This window comes from Rhea americana, unplaced genomic scaffold (assembly GCF_003343005.1).
Source record: "Rhea americana isolate MKP2758 unplaced genomic scaffold, rheAme1 scaffold_102, whole genome shotgun sequence".
Classification (NCBI taxonomy): Eukaryota; Metazoa; Chordata; class Aves; order Rheiformes; family Rheidae; genus Rhea; species Rhea americana.
Window position 1 is genome coordinate 3,251,566 of NW_028185062.1, and position 19,409 is coordinate 3,270,974.

The following is a 19,409-nucleotide window of genomic DNA, read 5'->3' on the forward strand; positions in this document are numbered from 1 at the left end:
AGGAAAAACTCCATACTTGTGGGCTGTAGGTCTGTCTACTGTACTGCTGTATTATGCCATTTATATTTAACACTGTTGCTACTAACACTGAGATAAAATGTTGTTGGCCTGAATATACTCGAGTGAGTGCACAGCCACATACTGTGTCTCTATGCTTGTGTTAGAAAAGCTGCTTTAAAGGCATTAGACTTTCTTCRTTGTGTACTGTGGATCATCTACTATCTCTGTCTGACCAAAAAAAGAGATTTACCTGAGAAACAGAAAATTCCCATAATTTTCCACATACCACTCCAGGACCATTTTCTCAGGAACTGTTAGCAATGAAACTGCAAATTCTACGGTACATGAAGAAATGGTCAACCCTTAGTTTTCCTGCTCCCACATCTGTGGTGAAAGAAAAAGGCAAAGGACATCTACTGGAAAAGATGGTTATTTTCTCTGAAAAAAAAATGAATGGAGACATCTGAGAGCAGGGGTGTGGGACAGTGAGTCACACTCAGCTGCCACTGGAGCACTCAGTGCCTTGTTCTTACTGAAAATCACTGTCCACAAATAATACTGAACATTCAGAGCCCCATCCCAGAGCTGCTAYCACAGTGGAAAAAGTTCTTCTGAAAGCTTTAGACCAGGCCCTCCAAGTAGAAGCCCKTGCAAGGTTAATACTCCTGAGATCCAGGTTTTAATACTGGAAAAGAAAACTGGTGCACAAACTGCATACATTACAGCAGTGGCTATGGCAACACACTAGGAGGAAAGCAGTCCCAGTAGCACTAACGGGGCCCCCTTTCCATTCTGCTTTTAAACAGAAATCTTATTACAGCAATTGCTAGAATCAGAACTGCAACATTTTTTCACTGAAGCATTCGTTACACCAGTTCGAAAGCAGTATGGAAACTGGCTCCCACTCTGTGATGTTGGCCACTGGCCAATAACATCATTTTTCTGGCGTAGAGGAGGGCCTCAAAGAGGTCCCCCGAACTCCTACTTTGAACGTGATGTGTTAATGTCAAATACAAAGCACTGCACAGGTCTCCTCAGGTAACCTACTAGAGTTTCCTACGGCACATGGCAGGTATAAAATCTCTTTCAAGTTTGTTTCTGTTATGAATCATGGCCCATCATCAGGAATTTAATTTTCAGCCACAAAAGCACTGCAGCTTCAACCACTCACTGTACAATGCACTCATTCTTAAATGAAGACTTGCAAAGACACTTAAAACCACAAAATGAWCTTGGCCCTGTTTGAAATGGAACGTGTAACAAATAAGCGAGTTACTAAAAATGCAAGCGCAGAAACAAGCAGTGGTTCAGCCTCTACTTCAAATGAAGTTTTTCACTATTTCTGAGCTCACTGCGTACACTCAGCTATGCTGTCATTATGGTAAGATCTCTTACATTAGAGTTAATGTAGAATTAATAAAAACTCCATCTCAAAACAAATGTTCATTTTAACTAAAACAATGCTATATACACACTTATGTGACAGTACAGGGCAGCTCTAGCTATTACAGAAACACTGAATGAAAAATTTTAGTCATTAGGATAGCTATGTTCTCTGGATGCCACAACTTTGTATTTATAYAGACAGTCTGGAAGCTAACATAGCYCCRAGATGGCTTGTCTTCCGAGAAGTGTCGTTTTTATTTCTCTAGAAGAAAAACAATTTTAAGTATTTGTGTGAATCCACTCTCTTCTCCAGCTTCTGTTCTTCAGTGTTACAAGCTCCACATATTTTGCCCCCCACTGCCTGTCCTGGGCATGCTGCTGAGATTGTTGGAACTTCAGGGAAAATCTTTCAGTGCTAAGCACGTACCAAAGCCCAGAAAAAGTCAATTACTTCCAGATTTAAAATGCCTTTGCTTAAAGCATGCAGTTGAGTCCAAATTCTCTGCCCAGATAGACTGTAATAAGAACAAGGTTTGATTTGACCTTTTTCTGATAAACGTAAATACAAAAAAAAAACAAAAAAAAAAAAAAAATATTTTTTATTTTAAAAAAAAAAAAAAATTTTTATTTAAAAAAAAAAAAAAAAAAAGTAAAAAAAAAAATTTTTTAGCAAATTAAATGATTGGACTTAATACTATGATTATATATAGTTTACAATATCACTGTACTATTCTTCATGTCAGTAAAGCTTATGGTTACAATATTGTACCCTGTTATAGGTGGAATAAAACACACTAGGCTGTTTGCAAAGCATCTCACAGTATGGTTGAGGAATTCTTATGTTACCTTTAAAAATTTTCTTCCCTCCTCCCACTGCATGCTCTCTCTTCTACATAAGGATATAATTATCTGATATGGACCACTGACTGCAAATATATATGGGAAACACATAGATAGCAGCCAGTATTTCTTTTTCCAGAACTGCTACAATCTCTTCCTCGCATGTATCCTCTCCATCCTCAAAATTCCCAATATCTACGCCTAACCTGTGAGTGGCAGGTATGAAACCAGAATCCTATGCCTTTACAAACCATCATTAAATATTTACTTATGAAACATTTGTCTGAAGGCAGATTAAATTCCTCTTTAACTTCCTTTAGTTTCTCTGCTAGAAACGTTGCTGAAATGTCCAAATTTGACAAGCTATGGAGACTAAATTCCCTTCTTTTCCCTTAGGAAAGGGTGGTCTCTCTCTTTTCCTACGGAAAAAGAAAAGAATTCTTTCTACACCCTTAAGTATTTTGGCTTTTAAAAGTAATCCCTGTTTTTGAAAGTTACAAAAACAGGAATTAACCATTTAGAAATACAGCACAATCTGACAAATGAGCAAATGGAAACAGTGAAACACAAAAATCCAAGAAAAATTCCACTTGGGATTTGTCCTGGGTCCCAGGCTGATTAGCAAAGAGGAAAAACAGTCCTTGGTTCTAAAGTCTTGAACCTTTAAGCGCTGAGCACTATGGCCCAGTTATGAGAAACATTTAAGTACATGCTTAGCATTAAGTCCTGTTGGTCAACAGGACTACCCAAATGCTTAAAATGAGTCACGCGCTTTACTGGATCAGATCAGAGCACTCAGCTTCATTTAGGATGGATGAAGTGGTAACTGCAGCCTTGGTGACAGCAGAACAAAAGTAGCTTTCTGATTGTCCTCTATGTCATCCCCAGGTAGGCGGGACACAGCAGAAAGATTACAAGAAGGAATCCACAGGGCTTGATTAACACAACTTAAAAATCTCATTTGTGATTGTTCCTAGAATGGAATGGAAACCTTCACCACTTTCCTTCCAGATCCAAAAGAGGCAATGTTGACAGCAATAGATGGACACCATGCCTTCTCACTGGCTCTGTGAGTTGAAGATGTGGTGTGAGCTGGTATCTTTGTCAAAAGGTCATCAGGGCATACACCTTCCACAGCGCATGCTTCCTGGGAAGGCCTCAGACTAGATGTTGTCCACTGCTGTTGGGTAGAAAGCAGTCCTGAGCAGCAGACTGGATTCACTGACAGAGAGAGGCCAGTGCCAATTCCCACAGGGCGAAGGGGTGGACCAGCTATATCTGAATCATGTGTTTTGATAAAGATTGTTGGACTTGGGCTTCTCGTAAATTCTCTTACCACTTGGATAGGCATTGTAGTCCAAGGAGTGGCAAGTATCAGGGTGATTTTGGAAACCTTGTGGTGAGCATCTGTTAGCCCATCGCACGGAGACGTCCTAGACTCTATCCTAGGTGAACGGTGGTTCTGAAAGACAAGCAGCTCTGGATTTAAATCCTTGCTCATGACCTCATTCCCACTAGCTGAATTTTCTCTTCCAGTCAAGACAGTGGGGGACAGCCATATCTCTCTGGATACAGTCTGCTGGGGAAGTCCAGGACATTTGGCAGAAGAAGTCATATGAAATCTTGTGATTTGAAGGGATGGAGACCCATCTGAAGAGAAGCSTGATTGTGGTTTCCATGATCCCATTGGAAGACCTGCAGGACTTTCAGACACCTTTCCYAGTTGTGGCATGAACAGACTTGAATGAGCATGACTTTTTCCATGGGAATCTGCTCGAAAAGGCTTTACTGTCAAGCTGCAAGTTGAAATATAAAGCTTCATTGAAGCATGGAGGTCTGGCATTTGGACATTGCACCGGCTATAGCCTTGTTGTGATGGGACAGAATCACAAGGTGCTAGAGGACCCCGCAGACTTCTGCTGCAGACTGTTGAAACAGCTGGCATTGCAGACAGATCAATGTCTAGGCGTGATGTCCAGCTTGGCGGAGCTTTGTAGGAAAGAACATCAGAGGGCAAAGATATGGCAAGCTTCAAGGGACCATTTTTATCTCTTTCTGAATGTTGCTTATAAGATGCAGGTGTTGACCAAGTGCCAGACTCCACATATCCACTCCCCTGAGTGTCTCTAGGAGGACTGGAGCACGTTGATGTCACATCAGAAGGCTTGACACAATGATTAGTGTTCCCAGAAGCTTTTCTCCTGTCTCTATGTGCCAGGACAACATCCAGCCTTGTGCAGTAAGCCCCAGAAGACATACKGTTCAGTGGTGAGCTGGCATTTCCTGGAGTGATCTCCGCAACTGCTTGACCAGTGGGAAGACACCACGTCGACACTGGCATCTTTTGGAAAAGCCTGTCCCGCACAGCAGATTCAAAAGGAGGAGGTGGGGTCATTCTGCTGGAAGACAGCATCACTTCCACCRTAGAGACATAGATGGGTGCAGATGAAATTTTGCTGCGATAGCCCCTGCATGACATGCTGCAGCTTAGTCCTAAACGGTACAAAATCAAAGCCACAAAAGCTTGCCTTTCCTCCTGTTTTTAAAACCAATGCCTAATCCTTTTTCCTTTGGCACTGGAAWTTTCCATTATTCCTCTGCAGCAAAGGAACAAGAGGTTAATAAACATTCTTCAGGAAAAAAAAATTAAAAAAAACAAATTCAAAATAAAAAGCATAGCTCTTCTAGGACTGCCACTGCCACCACCGCCTATCAACTCTGCAAAGTGATATTAGAGCGGGATGGGCAGAAAGATAAATTACAGAGCATGAGGCTCTGCTCCCTGAGTCCTCTGACAGTGAGACTGCAGACAGAGGAGGAGGGAGCCAAAAATGCTTGCCAGAGACAGCCCGTGAACTTGCTGTTATTTCATCTGTGGAAAGAAATGAAAGAGCTAACCTGAGCAATGCATCTGTTGCTGTGAAAAGGTTAGAATGGAGCAGCGTACAGGCTGCTGCTTCTGCTCAAAACAAAACTGATTTTTTTTTTCTTCCTTCACTCTTTCAGCTGTTGCTTGTCAGCMCTCCGAATGGCAGGATCTCAGTTTGTAGGTCTTAGAGAGTTTCCTACAACAGTTTCATGCAATGGCACAACAGAATTCATAATAAAAAAATAAAAAAGATAGATATTTGCCTAATTTTCTCCACATGTGTTCTATTTTCTTTAGCATAGAACAATCCTAGACTAAATTCTGCAGAAATCCTTCGAAGGTTTAAGTAACTTGGATGTAATATAAGATGCTGGCATGAAGTCAAACCTGTCACACTGGCACAGAGAACGAATAAGAGAGCAGCTCTTAGTAGCAGTTCTTAGTTTAAAACAAGCCCGTGTTACCTCGCTCCTTCCCCTGCTTCTTGCTGCTGGGAGAGACTTGCTTAAAGACATAAGAAGTTTGTTCTGGATAAATAGGACCTGATAATGATGGGATGATAGAAGCTGCTTTCCTACACACATATTTTGCAGTTATGCAACTGTGAAATGCACATGACTGAACATTGGCCCTAAACACAAAAGTCAGAAGAAACACAGGAGTGGAGAGATTGCTTATATTTGTCTGCCTGACGGTAACCTTTGTGAATGCATATTTGCTTCTGTCCATTCTGAAGGCAAAAAATGACAAAATTCCCATTGGAAGAGTGGTTTGGAAGTCTTCAATTGACATCTGGGCTGAATACTTTTCCCAAAAAGTCCATTTGAAAGGACTGCTTTCCTGCCCTCTTGCAAGTCTTCCTGGGGAGCAGGGTCTGGGTCACTATGCAGCCACACTTTAACTCATATAGTAGTAACAGAGATCCATCAAAAAGCAACAGATTCCTCTTCCACTTGTTCTTGAAATGCAGAGAAATAAAGTACAAATTGGGAATAGGGTCCCTCAATTTGTTGTCAGATTATAATCACCGACCTATAAGGCAGATGGTGCCTGCTGCAAATGACAGCTTTGCACTCCTTGCTGTTTCTCCCTCATTCAGGTGGGAGTCCTGCTGTGTTGGAAAAGCCCCTGTGAAGAACTATCCCACAGAGACGAGAGAATGAAAGCAACGTGGGATATTCCACAGTACAGGAGTTCTGGCTGCAGAGGAGTCAGAACAGTGTTGGTGTTTCTATTCACAGCCAGGCTGATGCATTGCATATTAAGGAAGGAGTGGAGTCCAGGAAAAGGTAATTCATTTCTGTTCCTCCATTAACAGCAGTAAATATACCTCTCCTTGCAATGACTGGCTTTCTTTGTTGCTGCTACTCTGTAAGTTCCTTTAAGGTATAACTTAATTTGGATGCAAACACATTCAGTCTCTGACTCAGTCCGGCTTTTCAGCCTTGTGACAGTGCAAGCCTGCACCTCTCCATGTTTATACTCATTGTGGACTTAAACAGATGGCATGGGACAGTGAGGTGATCTCCAACTCAGCCAGGTTCCAACTCAGTAAAAGCAACATAAAGACAGCAAAAATGTGATTTAAAATAAGCAAGGAGCAGTGGTATTTGTGAAATACATTTGAGATGTGCTTTCACCAATGCTCTTCAGCGACGAGGCAAGCTGATGTCTCTGGGCAGCTGCCTTTTCTTCATGGCATTTTAGTTCAGTGTCAACTGTAGGTTAAAACCAAGATGACCAGAATGGACATCACAGGAGTGAGTCATCATGATAAAGGAAAATGAGTAAAAGCTGGTTGCAATACTGTGCTAACTGGAGGAATAGTGAGAGTCCAAACTCCTTCTGAGAGCTCACAGCTCGTTGAGGATCAATTTTCTTTTATCTTTGGCTATGAACAAATTCAGTATCTCCTCTTCCCATACATTTCCTAGATTAAAATTGAGAACTAATCCATAATGGTCTCTTCTAGGCATAACGATAGGTGGGTGGTGGTAGTAACTGTGACAGCAAAGAAGGAGACATATAGCTGATTGTGCTTTCCGTATTATGAACCTGGAAATCTATAGTGTTTTGCAATCTCTCTGATGAATCTCAGATAGATATGTGGTCACTGATTTCATTATTAGATATTTGTTGATACGGTGCACACCCCAATGACCTGCTTTTCTTTTTTATAAAACAAACTCTGTGAGCACATAATTATAATTTTTTATATGTATAATTCTTCATGACCGTGAGACAGCATCTGTGCAAGAGGGTGCTGTGAGGGACTGCCAAGTATCCACAATCTGCTTTTCAGTCTTGTGAATACTTAACGCACACAAATAAAAACAAGAGGGTACCAGACACCTTGGAAGTCATGTAGAGAAAGATTCTGAGAACAGAAYTGTCCCTCGCACTCCTCAAGGTCACTGTCTTCATTCACAGGCTTTGCTCTGGCAGGAGAGACTTGCAGTAGTGGCAGGTGGCAGCTCTGGCCACTCCGAACAAAAGACTTTGCCCAGGCTGCGATGGAGACCCTCCATTTTTATGGCCATCTACACTGCAGCATGTAGCAATGGAAAATTCAGCTGAGTAAACAAGTAATATGAAGTGCAGTTTAACTGTACAGGATGTGCCAGGGGCATACTAGAATTGCTAGTGCAACCCCTTTCATGTAAGGGCAATATAATATTTTCTGACCAGGAGTCATGACTGATGGCAAGAAGAAACACAAGCCCTTAGCAGCTATGCTGTATATTCACCTCTAAGGTATATAATGCAAAACAGATGCCATATTCAGTGTCCTGTGGGTTGGCTGATCTCGATTTCATGATAACAGAAGGAATACAGTGGTCAAAATTCTACATTTTTCCAATGATTTTACCCATATAGAAGCTTAGCAATGATGTATCACTGCTTGGTAGGGAATGGAACAAGATATTATGCAACTTGTGCCACATGTTAATTAAGAAACAAATTAAAATTTTTAACTGACAGGRCTGTGTAAGATTTTCCTTCAGAAATTTGAAGCTAGAAGAAACACTCTCGGTTTTGAGTTTGAACACAAACTCAGGGTGCAGATCAGTTTAGCTACCTTCTGGGAATTCTGAAGATATCTATTTCCTGCAGTCAGCGAGAAGTGAAAGTCCCATAGGTCCCAAACAGTTAAGTATTACTGCATAGCACAGCTCATGGTCACTTTTCCTAAAGGTTTAGTGCCAGTGAAAAAGCGCTTGTGGGAACCAAAGTCCAAAACAAATCTGGAGTCATTCTTTCACGCTGCTACTCATCTGGAAGAATTAAGAATGATTTTTCCACAATAAGAAACAATCCTAAGGTACTAACTTTCTGCAGTTTTGCTTCAACTGTTCAGTTAGGCAGCCTTCAACCCATCAATCTGGACAGCATGCCAAAGCTCAGCACAGCTACTGCAATCTGTCAGTCTATGACTTTGCACAGARCATCTGGAAAGGACATCTGAATTCTACACTCATAGATTTGTGATAGCAAGTGTCAGACCTCAAGTAGGAACTATTTTAAATAGTTTCCATTAMTCCAGGAAAGGGCAGGAAAGAGAAAAGATAATATTGGTAAGAAAATATATTTCAAGAGTTGTGAAATGATGCTACAAGGAATATCCTTCAGGCTCTTTGCATTARTGATGTCAGCCCGCTCTTCATGACTCCACTAGCTCACTTTACTGCATCAAACAGAAGCAACTGCTCCTCACAGTCAAATTCATTCCTAGTTTTTTTCCATATTGCTATCAATTTGCTTGCATAACAGAGAAGTCAGTTTCTGTATACTGTCAACATYAATTTTCCTGTAGCTACATTTCCTCAACACTACTCCCCCTCTGCCTTGGGGATGTTCCCAGCAATGTCCCCTAAAGCAATCTCCCTATCCTCCTTTGAACTCTTGTTTACAATTTCCTTTTTCTCTGAAGCCTGTGAAACAATATGTCAATAGTTAGGCAGTGGTATTCTGAGATCTCTGTTTATCATGCTGACTAATACTGTACCATTGTCTTCCCCTTCTGTTATGGCTCTGCAGGCTCATCTGTGACCTCTTCAGTTATGTTTATATGCAAGAAATTATCTTTGAAGCAAGGATCATCTTTTTGTTTCCCCCTTTTCCCCCACAAATCAGGGAGAGGTCTTGGCACACTTTTTCTGTTACTATTATTTGCATTATGCACTTTGGAGACAGTAAGAGTATCTTGTCTATATCCAGATCCAAGGATTTTAAGTTGCAATTGAATATTAGTGCCACTTTTAGCCTGGAAGAGTTTACCTGCTTAAAGAGTTTAACTGCTTATTTCAAGTTTCAAGTTTATAAATGCACCTACTTCCTGTGAGTTCAGGAGCATGTCCAAGTGATCCCAGTCTTTGTAGAACATCTGCTCTTGGTGTATTTTCTCCAGCCACTCCTTCTTCTGTTTCCATTCATTGTATACATTTTCCTTCTCTTCCATCAGTGCCTGTAGTTTCTGCTGAATCTGAACACAATACCCAAAGAAAAACTCTGGTTAGTCTTCATAGCCCATGGGACCAGGGTTAGGTGAAAGGAGAATGAATCAGGTAGAGCCTGGTATAAGTCACTTAAATGGCACTTCAGCCAAAACTACCAAACAGAGAAAAGCAAGACAAGTTCTAGCACTTATACATAGGCAGACAGATAATCAGAGAGGTGGCTCATCTCAGGAATGGAGGAATGTTCCTTACAGTGTTTATAGCAGCCCAGGTCAAGTGTCAGGGAAAGAAATGTTCCTCAAGTGCACCTTCTAGAATCACAGCGTAATGCTCCCTTATCGTTAGTCATAACAGCACAGGACAGATAACTTTTATAGGTATTGGCATAGCACATTCTGCCACTCAGTGAGTACGTATTACGATGTTAGACTTTGTGAATATACATAGTTTGAAAGCTGAAATTACACAGACCTTCTTATGATAAATGATTTCTTTCTGCCTGTTTTTCTACAAGCAAAGGATTTTGCAGTCAAGAAATTTTCTAGTTACTTTAGGTATACATTGCAATATTTAATGAATATTCAGGAGACATCTTGATCAGACAGGAGAGTAATATATGAACTCCGCTCTGCTTTCGGAAGGTATTCAAGAGACATACTATAGCATTATCAGGGGTAACATAAGCTAGTGGGTACTTATCCTGGAAAAGAAATAATACTATTAAAATTTTAGAAGCTACTTGTCTCGAGTAAGTTTACATTTTGGTTTCTGTCTTTCATGTCTGGGGAACTAAATACACCAGCATAATTCACTAGTACAGAAAATGTTCCAGTTAGTCTCTGATACCCTCTGATATTTTTGAATCTTTTCTTGTTTGATTGAGATGTCTTTGTCCAGTGTGGTCTGGTGCGGACATAGTATTGTAATGTGCGTGAAAGAATTTGTGTGAAAGAATTTGTGTGCCCTGCTCTGGGCACTCAGGGCACTTCAGCACTCATCTACTCCTGAGGKAGGAAATGGCCAATGTTTCTATGACCAAGCTAGATAATACGTTGAGGCAAATGTAGATCATGCATATCCTTATATGAGAGTGCTTGCACAGATGTACATGTTTACAGTGTTATACAGTACAAAATGATAGTTACACTGGTGCTAAGCAGTTTTAAATATTTGTGACTTTGAACTCAAATGTGTTTCAATTACCTCTCTTGTTCTCATTTTCTCATCTTGCAAGAGTGACTGTCCTAGCTGTACAACATGATTATACTTCTCCTCTCGTGCTTCAATCTCTGCTAATAGCTGTTGATGCTGGTTAAGTCTCAGGCTGCTAGTAGATAGGTCCCGAATGGTCTCCTTGGCTTTCATTTCCCTTATCATTTCTGCTGCCCAGGAGAAATAGTCCCACACCTGGAACCCAGGAAAATGTGAAAAATGAGKTTAGGTTTGAAGCTTGGGTTATCGGACAGTAAAGTCATAACCTGACTGCCTCCAAGTGAAAAATAGTTAATAAAAATCACAGAGAAAAAGGAAAATATTTCATTAAGGCTGATAGCCCCTTTATGAATTTGTTAAGGAAGGACAGAAATTTCTATACACTGTGTTAAAAGAAATCATATACATTTTTGTAATGTCATAACTATAAACAAACCGTGTCATATCACATCAGCAAACAAAATAATATTATTTGTTGTCCTTGCATGCATCCTTTTTTAAGTGCTTTCTGGAGCTATTCCTCCTCAGAGGATATAACAGTATATCACCCTACTTTTTAAGGCCTTAGCTTAGACTAACACATGTCCATTTAAAACTCAGGCTGAATACACATTCTAAAGTGAAAGACAGGAGTGAGAATTGTCAGGTGAAAGAAAAATGAGTTCACTCTATTAATAGAGGTGGAAAAATGTAACTGTAAGTCAGGAAAATTTGATTAAGCATATCAGATATGCAGCTTTAACTCTTGCTTTGTGGAACTGTATGACTGAGGTTGTCATAGAACGCAATTCTGGAAGAAACAAGGATGTACTGCTAACATACTTTCAAACTCTGACAAACCAATAAACACACATAGATTTACAACATCTGAAAATGTCTGAGGCATTCAGTTGAGGCAATTATTAGCAAGAAAATTCTTAAACAAAACCCTGAGGATTGTTTTCATTTTGTAGCTGACAAAATGTGGGCAACTAAAAATAAATTGACATTTTTTGTGTGTCATTTTCTGCACTTGATTTATAGCACCTTTACCAGCCCACTTATTTTTGGCATCTCATTTGAATCTGTAATAAATAGGTGTTGCCCTCTTATATGTCACTCAGTAAAAATAGGACATCAAGGGAATGCACAGGGGATTATATGGGATGATGAATTAAGTTTTGTTACACTTTAATTGTGTCTGGATTGTTTGAACTGATGTAGTAAATGGTCTTTTAGATTTCTACTGTATTTTAAAAGAGTTTTACAAGCAACTAGTGTTTAAAAAAAACCTCTTTTACTGCAGAAAGCTAAAAAATCTCTCTGATGAATGGTTGCTGTTTTTCCCACTGAAGGAAAATACGTAATGGAAATAGCTTCTGCCTGTTCCACTTTATGCATGGATTTTATCTATATTATTAAAATTTGGTACAGCTTAAAGCTGGCTAGAGAACTATTCTTCTAGAAATAAATGTTTTCAGAAAAGCACCAAAAATTCAGCTTGTCTAGTTTGGGGTTCTGAGGGTCTAGGTTTTAAAGCAAGATGCTTTTTTCTTAAAGTCAGGTAACATGGCTACTATGTGACTCTTCCTAGTGGCTGCGGTCCTTTTAAATGGGCCCAACATGTGTTGGCATTATTTTCATTTGCAGAACTATAATTCAYGTAGAGCTGGATGTCACTGAAGACATTGACATTGCACTTGGCACAGTGCAAATGTCTAAGACTCCCTGAGACTTAAGCTAAGCCTTAGGAAAAAATCCAGAAAAAATCCATAAATATCAGGCTATTTAATGCAATGGAGCAAGTTAGGAGCCAACAAGAGGTTAATGGACTGCCACTGCCAGCAACATTTAAGGATAAACCAGGTATGTGTCTGCAAGAAACTCCTAAGCAGGGCCAGACTGAAGCCATGGAAATCCTAGCACTATCTTCAGAGCAATTCAGCAACACTTGGAAGTATAATTCGAAATTCTGATTCCTTCACAGACTTTCTTGGAAGATTTGGAGCCCTCTTCTCTTACTGCCTGCTGTCAGGTATGACCAGATCTGCTGTTTAGTCAGAGTGAAATCATACTTGATGYGAAGCAAGGAGATACACTAGATGATTATGCAGAATTCTCATTTCATGGAGAGATCTGAAGATATTTCATTGCTGTTCTGCTTTTTAATCTGTGCAGAATTGCGTAATGAAAAAGCCCTRCGGGCTCTGCATGTGAAAAAAACTAATGAAAAAAATACACTGGGCAGCTGTGCCTAAAATTAAGTAASTTAGCGGATCTCTTAGCATATCTGAAAGAGGAAAGTAAGCAAAGCTGTCTCTTGTGCTCARCAATATAGAGGATGTTCTGCAGCAAATCTGCTCTCACCTACCCTGGAGCCACTGAGATTCTTACAGCCATTAGATTGTGATAACCCTGCCTTGACCCATCTGGGCAGAAAGATGGAGTCATAGAACTTGCCAAATCATTTTGGGAAAATTATTGTTGGGAAAGGAGGTTAAAATGAGAGGATTAGAAATATTTCTTGTTGGCAGACTGGCACCAAAGAAAGGAGATGCTTGGGGCATAATTTCACCTGGACATGTYGCTGGGAGTGCAGTCACCTGCTTTTGTCATTTTGTTTTATGATGGTAGGAAATGTTTTAATGACGATATAATCTTCTCCATCGAGTACTGATGGATTTGTACATTATATATAGTGTTTATTGCTTGCAAACTTAGCAATGCAGATGAGAGGATGCATTTTTCCAGAGTAAGCAATGGTTATAGGTTTTCCATTCAGATAGGACGCATTAGAGATTTCAGACAAAATTCAAACCGGGGTGTTTGTATCGTGTACAGCCCCAAAAACAGAAATTAAGAAGCAGCTCACCACCAGCATATCCTCAGTAACTAAACATATGACATCAATTTTGGAAAAAAAAAAACACCAAAAAGAATTCTCAGCGACTGTGTTTGAATGGACAAATCCGTCGAAGTATTGTCTCTTGATGAAGCTGTGCCCCAGCTGAAGATTTCCAGAAGCTAATACATTTTAGAAGAATACATATGAGAAGACGCTTGCCCTGTACTTATGGTCTTCCCTAGATGTCTGCTTTGGATCACTGCCCAGAAGAGGATACTGGGCAGATGGACCTTTCGCCTACATTTGTAGAACTGCTCTAATTTTCCTGAATTAATATTCTAATTTATTCTATTTCCTTCTCAACAGCCTTGCACAAGAATTTTTCATAAAATGAAGTCTTAACAGCTAAAAAGACAATTCCAGAAAACAAAGTGCCACAAGCACCTTTTACCTTTAGCTAAACTTAAAGCTTTAGACTTAGAGTGGCTTTCCCTAACACACAGAAGCCTTTCACGCTAACACAAGGCATCACATCTGATCTGTTGTGGTCCTGCTTCCAAGTAACACCCCTAAAACAAGCATATGGGATGTTTCACCCAGGGGACCACACCCTGGCTCTTCTCTGCTTCCCAGAAAACGTGGAAACAGCTCATGAACTACCGCATCTTGGAGGCATCTCTAACTGACCCCGAAGTTACACGTGGAACAGCCAAAGCATAGGATCACCTGAACCACAGGAACACCATACTCAGCATTCATATCACAATGGATTGGCCTTCCTCACCCATATCTTATATAGCATTTCATAAAAGAGGGCTCTCTCAGTTTTGTACCTGCCACCGCAGTACTTGCAGCAATAATCCATTAATTTACTGTGGAGTAACTCAACTGATTTCACTGAAACTGTTGTCATTCACTTAGTTTTCCATGACCTGCTGAGTTCTTTGGTGACAATTACCATGTCTTGTAGTTAATAATATTGTGCTGATATAGGTAAGTCACTGTGTTTAAGTAAATTGAGAGGTTACTACTACGACGCAACAGAGACCAGCGAGTTGTGTTGAATACATTTTATGAAGTAAGTTAACTGAAGATTACTGGATGCACTGAATACARAGTAAACTTTGAAAGAGGGAGAGGGAGAGACAGAAAAGCTTCTGTCCATTATAAATAGAAAGCTGATACCTATTTTTATTACTCTTACTCAGTGGGAGTTGCAGCACATTTGAAAATTAGGTCCATCCACCACTATTCCTGCAAAGGGGTGACCACCTCTGACAGCTCTCAAATAACTCATACGTTATTGAACACAAGCTCCCCTTACTCCAAGAGGCAGAAGATTCTTATCCTCTAACACCTTTCTAAAAAGCTGCAAGCACTTAATACTAGGTGAATAACACAGCTCCAGCAACTTTTCACATCAACCTTTGCAGCTCAGAAGTCCACCCATGATTGACACACACTGAAGGCAGCTTTCCCTGTGTGCCAAAGGACAGAAGATAGAAGTGCTTACGTGTGCTTGAAACTGGTAAAGCTTGTATGCTTGTTCCAGAAGTTCCTTGCGCAGTTCCACTTTAGACTTCAGGGCCTTCCAGTTTGTCACTATTGCCTGCTGCTTTCCTTTCAGGTCTGCTGCCTGTTTCTTGGAGCAGTGGGCCAGCACATGATCTGCAGAGAGAATCAGCTCCTGCAGCTGTACGCAGGAAGGAAAGAAGAAGGTAGGAGTGAGTTATAAAGATCTAGCTAACATTACAGAAACAATGACAAGGGATACGTTACCTGTACATGACACTACAGTTCAAGTAACATTCTCATATCTAGGTTTTTCCACGCTAAACAAAAACTTCCCTCATTTCAGTTCTGTGGAATAACAGTGACATCCAGTGTTTGCCAGGGCTCATCACAACAGCACTTTTCAAACAGGCAGATATTTTTTGTTTCTTTTTTTCTATCATACCACTTACTAAAATGGGATCCTCACAAGAATATACTATAAAACTAATGCAAAGAATAACTACTCATACCTTGTTCTCCCTGGTGTTTACAGTAATTGCCACTACATTCTCTTCATGCATATCCAATGCTCTTTCACCTTGAAAAGTAACAAGCACCTGATGGGATCAATTTTTATCTGCCATAAGGCCAAGATGTTAGGCCACTGATAAGGAGTATTGGGATAACTACTTTAGTAATCTCAATATAATGCATGCTGTGTTAACTCAAATGCTACGTTTATTAAACAAAGAGATAAAAAGATTTTATTGGTGTAGTTTAAGCTAACCAAATCTATTATATAAGAGGAAGCTTTCTAAGCAACAGCTGTTCTCATGAGCTGATGTTTTTCACAAGTTTGTATAACAAGCCCTACCTTTCTCTTCTTTCTCGCAGTCCAATCTCAAACCCTCTAAACTTGTTTTAATTCCCAGACGGCCCCCCACCCTTCCTTCTGTAATCCTCTGTAGTCAATTGTTCATTTTGTGTTCAATAAATATTGAATCTCTCTGCACATAGAACAGATTCTGGATTTTTCCTTGCAATTACCTGGCATGCTTTGAACAAAGAGGTAAACACATCATAAAGCTTGGTATAATCATATACTTCAAACAGTGATCAGAGGCATTCCTGTGAGTCATTTCAAAAGTCAACTCTCATTATAACATGTTCCCTTTTTAAAAGGTTTTAAATGACTCATTTCATCGTTTCCATCAGACCTTAAATGTCTTAAAAAAGTAGAAGACTCTGAGGAAGAACCTTGGCCTTTTCTAGGTTCTTACAGCAGTAAGTATATAACAGCAAATTAATACTATGATTGTACTGGAAATTTGGATTTTGGCTACCCATTAAAGATCATGAATTTTCATTACCTGTTGCTCATTCCCAACAAGCTCATGCTCCAGGGCCACATGGTTGCGGAGCTGGGTTTGAACACCTCTCATGTCTTTAGCAATGTCATCTGGAATACTTTTGGACTTTTCCTAGCAAGGAAGAAATCAGTGCAAGCTTTGTTACTTAGTGTTTCCAAGCAAAACACACTAGAAGTCTACTTCAGTAATTTTGTGTAGTGTTCTGCATACTGCACAGGTAAGGACCTGTGCAGGATTAGGAGAAGCCAGAAAAATCTGTCCTAGCACATATGTCCTTACACTGGTAAGTGTGTCAGTGATTGAGCTACTCAGCTGAGCTGTGAGAGACCAAGGTTCGTCTTTTCTTGATTAGGTAATGCGCAAAAAAAGTCCTACAGGTCCTGAGCTTGGAATCTATCTTAAATAGCTATGGCAGTGACCATTGGTGAGCTCTGAAAATAGCACTAAAAATCAGTAGTCTCAGGCCATTCTTTGGCATGCATGTGGACTATTTGTGAACCACCTTTACATACAAATTTACTCACACCTGCTCAGTAAAGATGTGTTAAAAAAGAGACATATGCAAAGAAGGATTATTGTAAAGATGAGAGCAACTGAGAGACCATCATAAAAGAGGAGACAAACATTTATTTTGCTCAATAAAGGTTCTGAGGGGCATATAGCTGTTATGCAGACATGTACTGGCAGCACAGCAAGGAAAAAGAAAAGGTATTTTAGCTGGAGGACAACATTGTCAGTAGAATAAAATGGTTCGAAATTTGCTTCAGGTCAGTTTAGGTGAAAATTAGAAGAATATTTCCAACCATCAGAGAAGAACATTTTTATAATAGATTCACAGGCAGGTTTGGGCTCACTAACAACACATTTTGTTAAGGCTGTAAAAGGACAGTATGGTTGCTTACGATATGGTAATATTGGACTTGGTCACTTAAGAGGTATCTTCTAGTCCTATGTTCCTAATAGAAATGACACTCTCTGCCAAACACCTCAGCAGCTGGTACATGAAAGGATAGACATGACGACTGAATTGCTATCTCACTTAGAAGCTTATTAACAGAATAAGATGCAAGAAATGTAAATTGTCACTGCCTGAGCCAAATCCAGTGCAGGGTTTAAGCCAGTCTTTGGGGCATTTCTGAAATATCACTTGTCACAGCCACAGAATTAACAATTGAAGTATTGAAGTTAAATATGCACCAGGTTCTGAAAACTCCAGGTGGTGTACAGTGAAATATGAGACATTTGCTTTTCTGTTTACAACAGGGAAAGAAAACAGGAATAACATAGTTGAATAGGGCAGCCTCTGCTAGCACAAACAAGTGGAAAATCTGCTGCCTGTAACCTAACAAAGTCCCGTTGCCTTGCATGCAGTGAAGGCTCTGATGGATCACATCCTCCTATACACAGCTCCATTAGGATGACCGCACCTTTCAGTATAGTACGGATGTGGTTTCCCATTAAATTCTTTGGGATGTGCAGATAAAATGTAAGGCTGAAGATTTTCACTGGGACTTCTCCTCCTGTCCTCCTATGACTCTTTGAAGTTGTTGCCAATACTGGGTACCAGAAAGGAGGAAAAGGACTCATTTTTGGCCCTACTTCTGACATCAAGTCACAAGATTGCGTGACAACTTCCTAGGCTAATGGTCACTGTAATCCAAACTTTTTTTTTCAAGAGAGTTCTTTCTTCAGTGCATAGAGGTCCAATAGTGTAAAGGAAGGAGCACAAGGAGGCAGTGAAGTTTTAAAATCTGACTTGATGACTGGAAACAACATTACAGTATGTATTACACTATGAGACAATTCAGTTCAAGGCCTGGTTACTCAGCTTCTTCAAAATAAGCAAGTCTAACTAGACTTAGTTTCACCAGTGGTCTCATGAATTGTCCTGTCAGGCACCTGAGGATTACCTAGAATTTTTTGAGAACCTTGAGTTCTCAGTTCTGCAGTTACTCACTGGGAATATGTAAAAGTCAGCAGCAGGCATGCTAAAAATGATAAGAATACAGTACAAATTACACTGAAATGAAAGTTCTCACTATTCAGTTTTCCTTTTTATTTTTTATTTTTATTTTTTTTTACCTCAATATGGGCCAGAGCATCTGTTAGGTCTTGGTAACACTTGTGAATCGCTTCAGCATCTCTTAGTCGCTCACCTTGTAATCTGGTAATTTCCAATAGCTCCTCCCAGGAATTCCTACAAAGGAGCATGGGGAGAGGAAGCATATAAAACATGCAAAATACGAGTAATGAGATTAACAGTTTGAAGAAAGCTTAAAAACAAGACCTCCTCTTATTTTTATTTCTTCTTTTCAGTCCTGCCATTAAGTTCTGTCAAAGCAACTCTGAGGGGCAGAACATGTCCCTCGCCTTATTCTATCTGTGTCTTCCTCTCTGCTCCAGGTACTTACATGGATGCCCCTACGTAAGGATGTCCCTCTGCAATACATGCTTCAGGATCCACATGTTGCTTCACAACCTGATGCAACTACATGGGAGGAGAGGAGGAAGATAGCAAGGTGGATGGACTCCTGGATGAAGCACACAGATATGCTCTAAAAGGGGGACAGCAGTTCCTCTCCTACCTGAGGCTGCCTCCCTAAAACTTCCACACTGATCTAAACATCAAACAGATGACCAAAGCAGGCCCTCTGTTGATTTCCACTGACATATTCAGGAGAGTCAGTAAGTGCTGCATCTGCCCAGCAGTACATCTGACACCATGGGATATGGGGATTTGCTAAAGTCAGCAGCAGGCCTTCTCCTCCCCTGCTGCTGCTGGTCTCTGGCTTCTTAAGATGCGGCACGAGGAGCAAAGAGATTGTTTGCAGAGGATTGGGATGAGGACTGGGACAGACCCTACTATTTCATCATCCTTCTCTTTGGGACTAGTTTAGACCAGTGCCAGATAGTATGAGAAGCAAAGATGATCTTAATGACTGCATAGAACAGTCATG

General features: G+C 40.2%; 1 protein-coding gene across 1 annotated transcript in view; it reads right to left on the reverse strand.

The window, feature by feature from the left end:
* The window catches only part of SPTBN5 (spectrin beta, non-erythrocytic 5), a gene marked incomplete at its 5' end in the record, with an annotated part of 88,578 nt that overhangs the window by 44,048 nt on the left and 25,121 nt on the right, over positions 1–19,409 (reverse strand). The window contains 5 exon segments of the mRNA XM_085305541.1: positions 9,429–9,578; positions 10,756–10,959; positions 15,102–15,281; positions 16,453–16,563; positions 18,535–18,649. Of these exon segments, the coding sequence (XP_085161667.1) occupies positions 9,429–9,578; positions 10,756–10,959; positions 15,102–15,281; positions 16,453–16,563; positions 18,535–18,649 (760 nt within the window).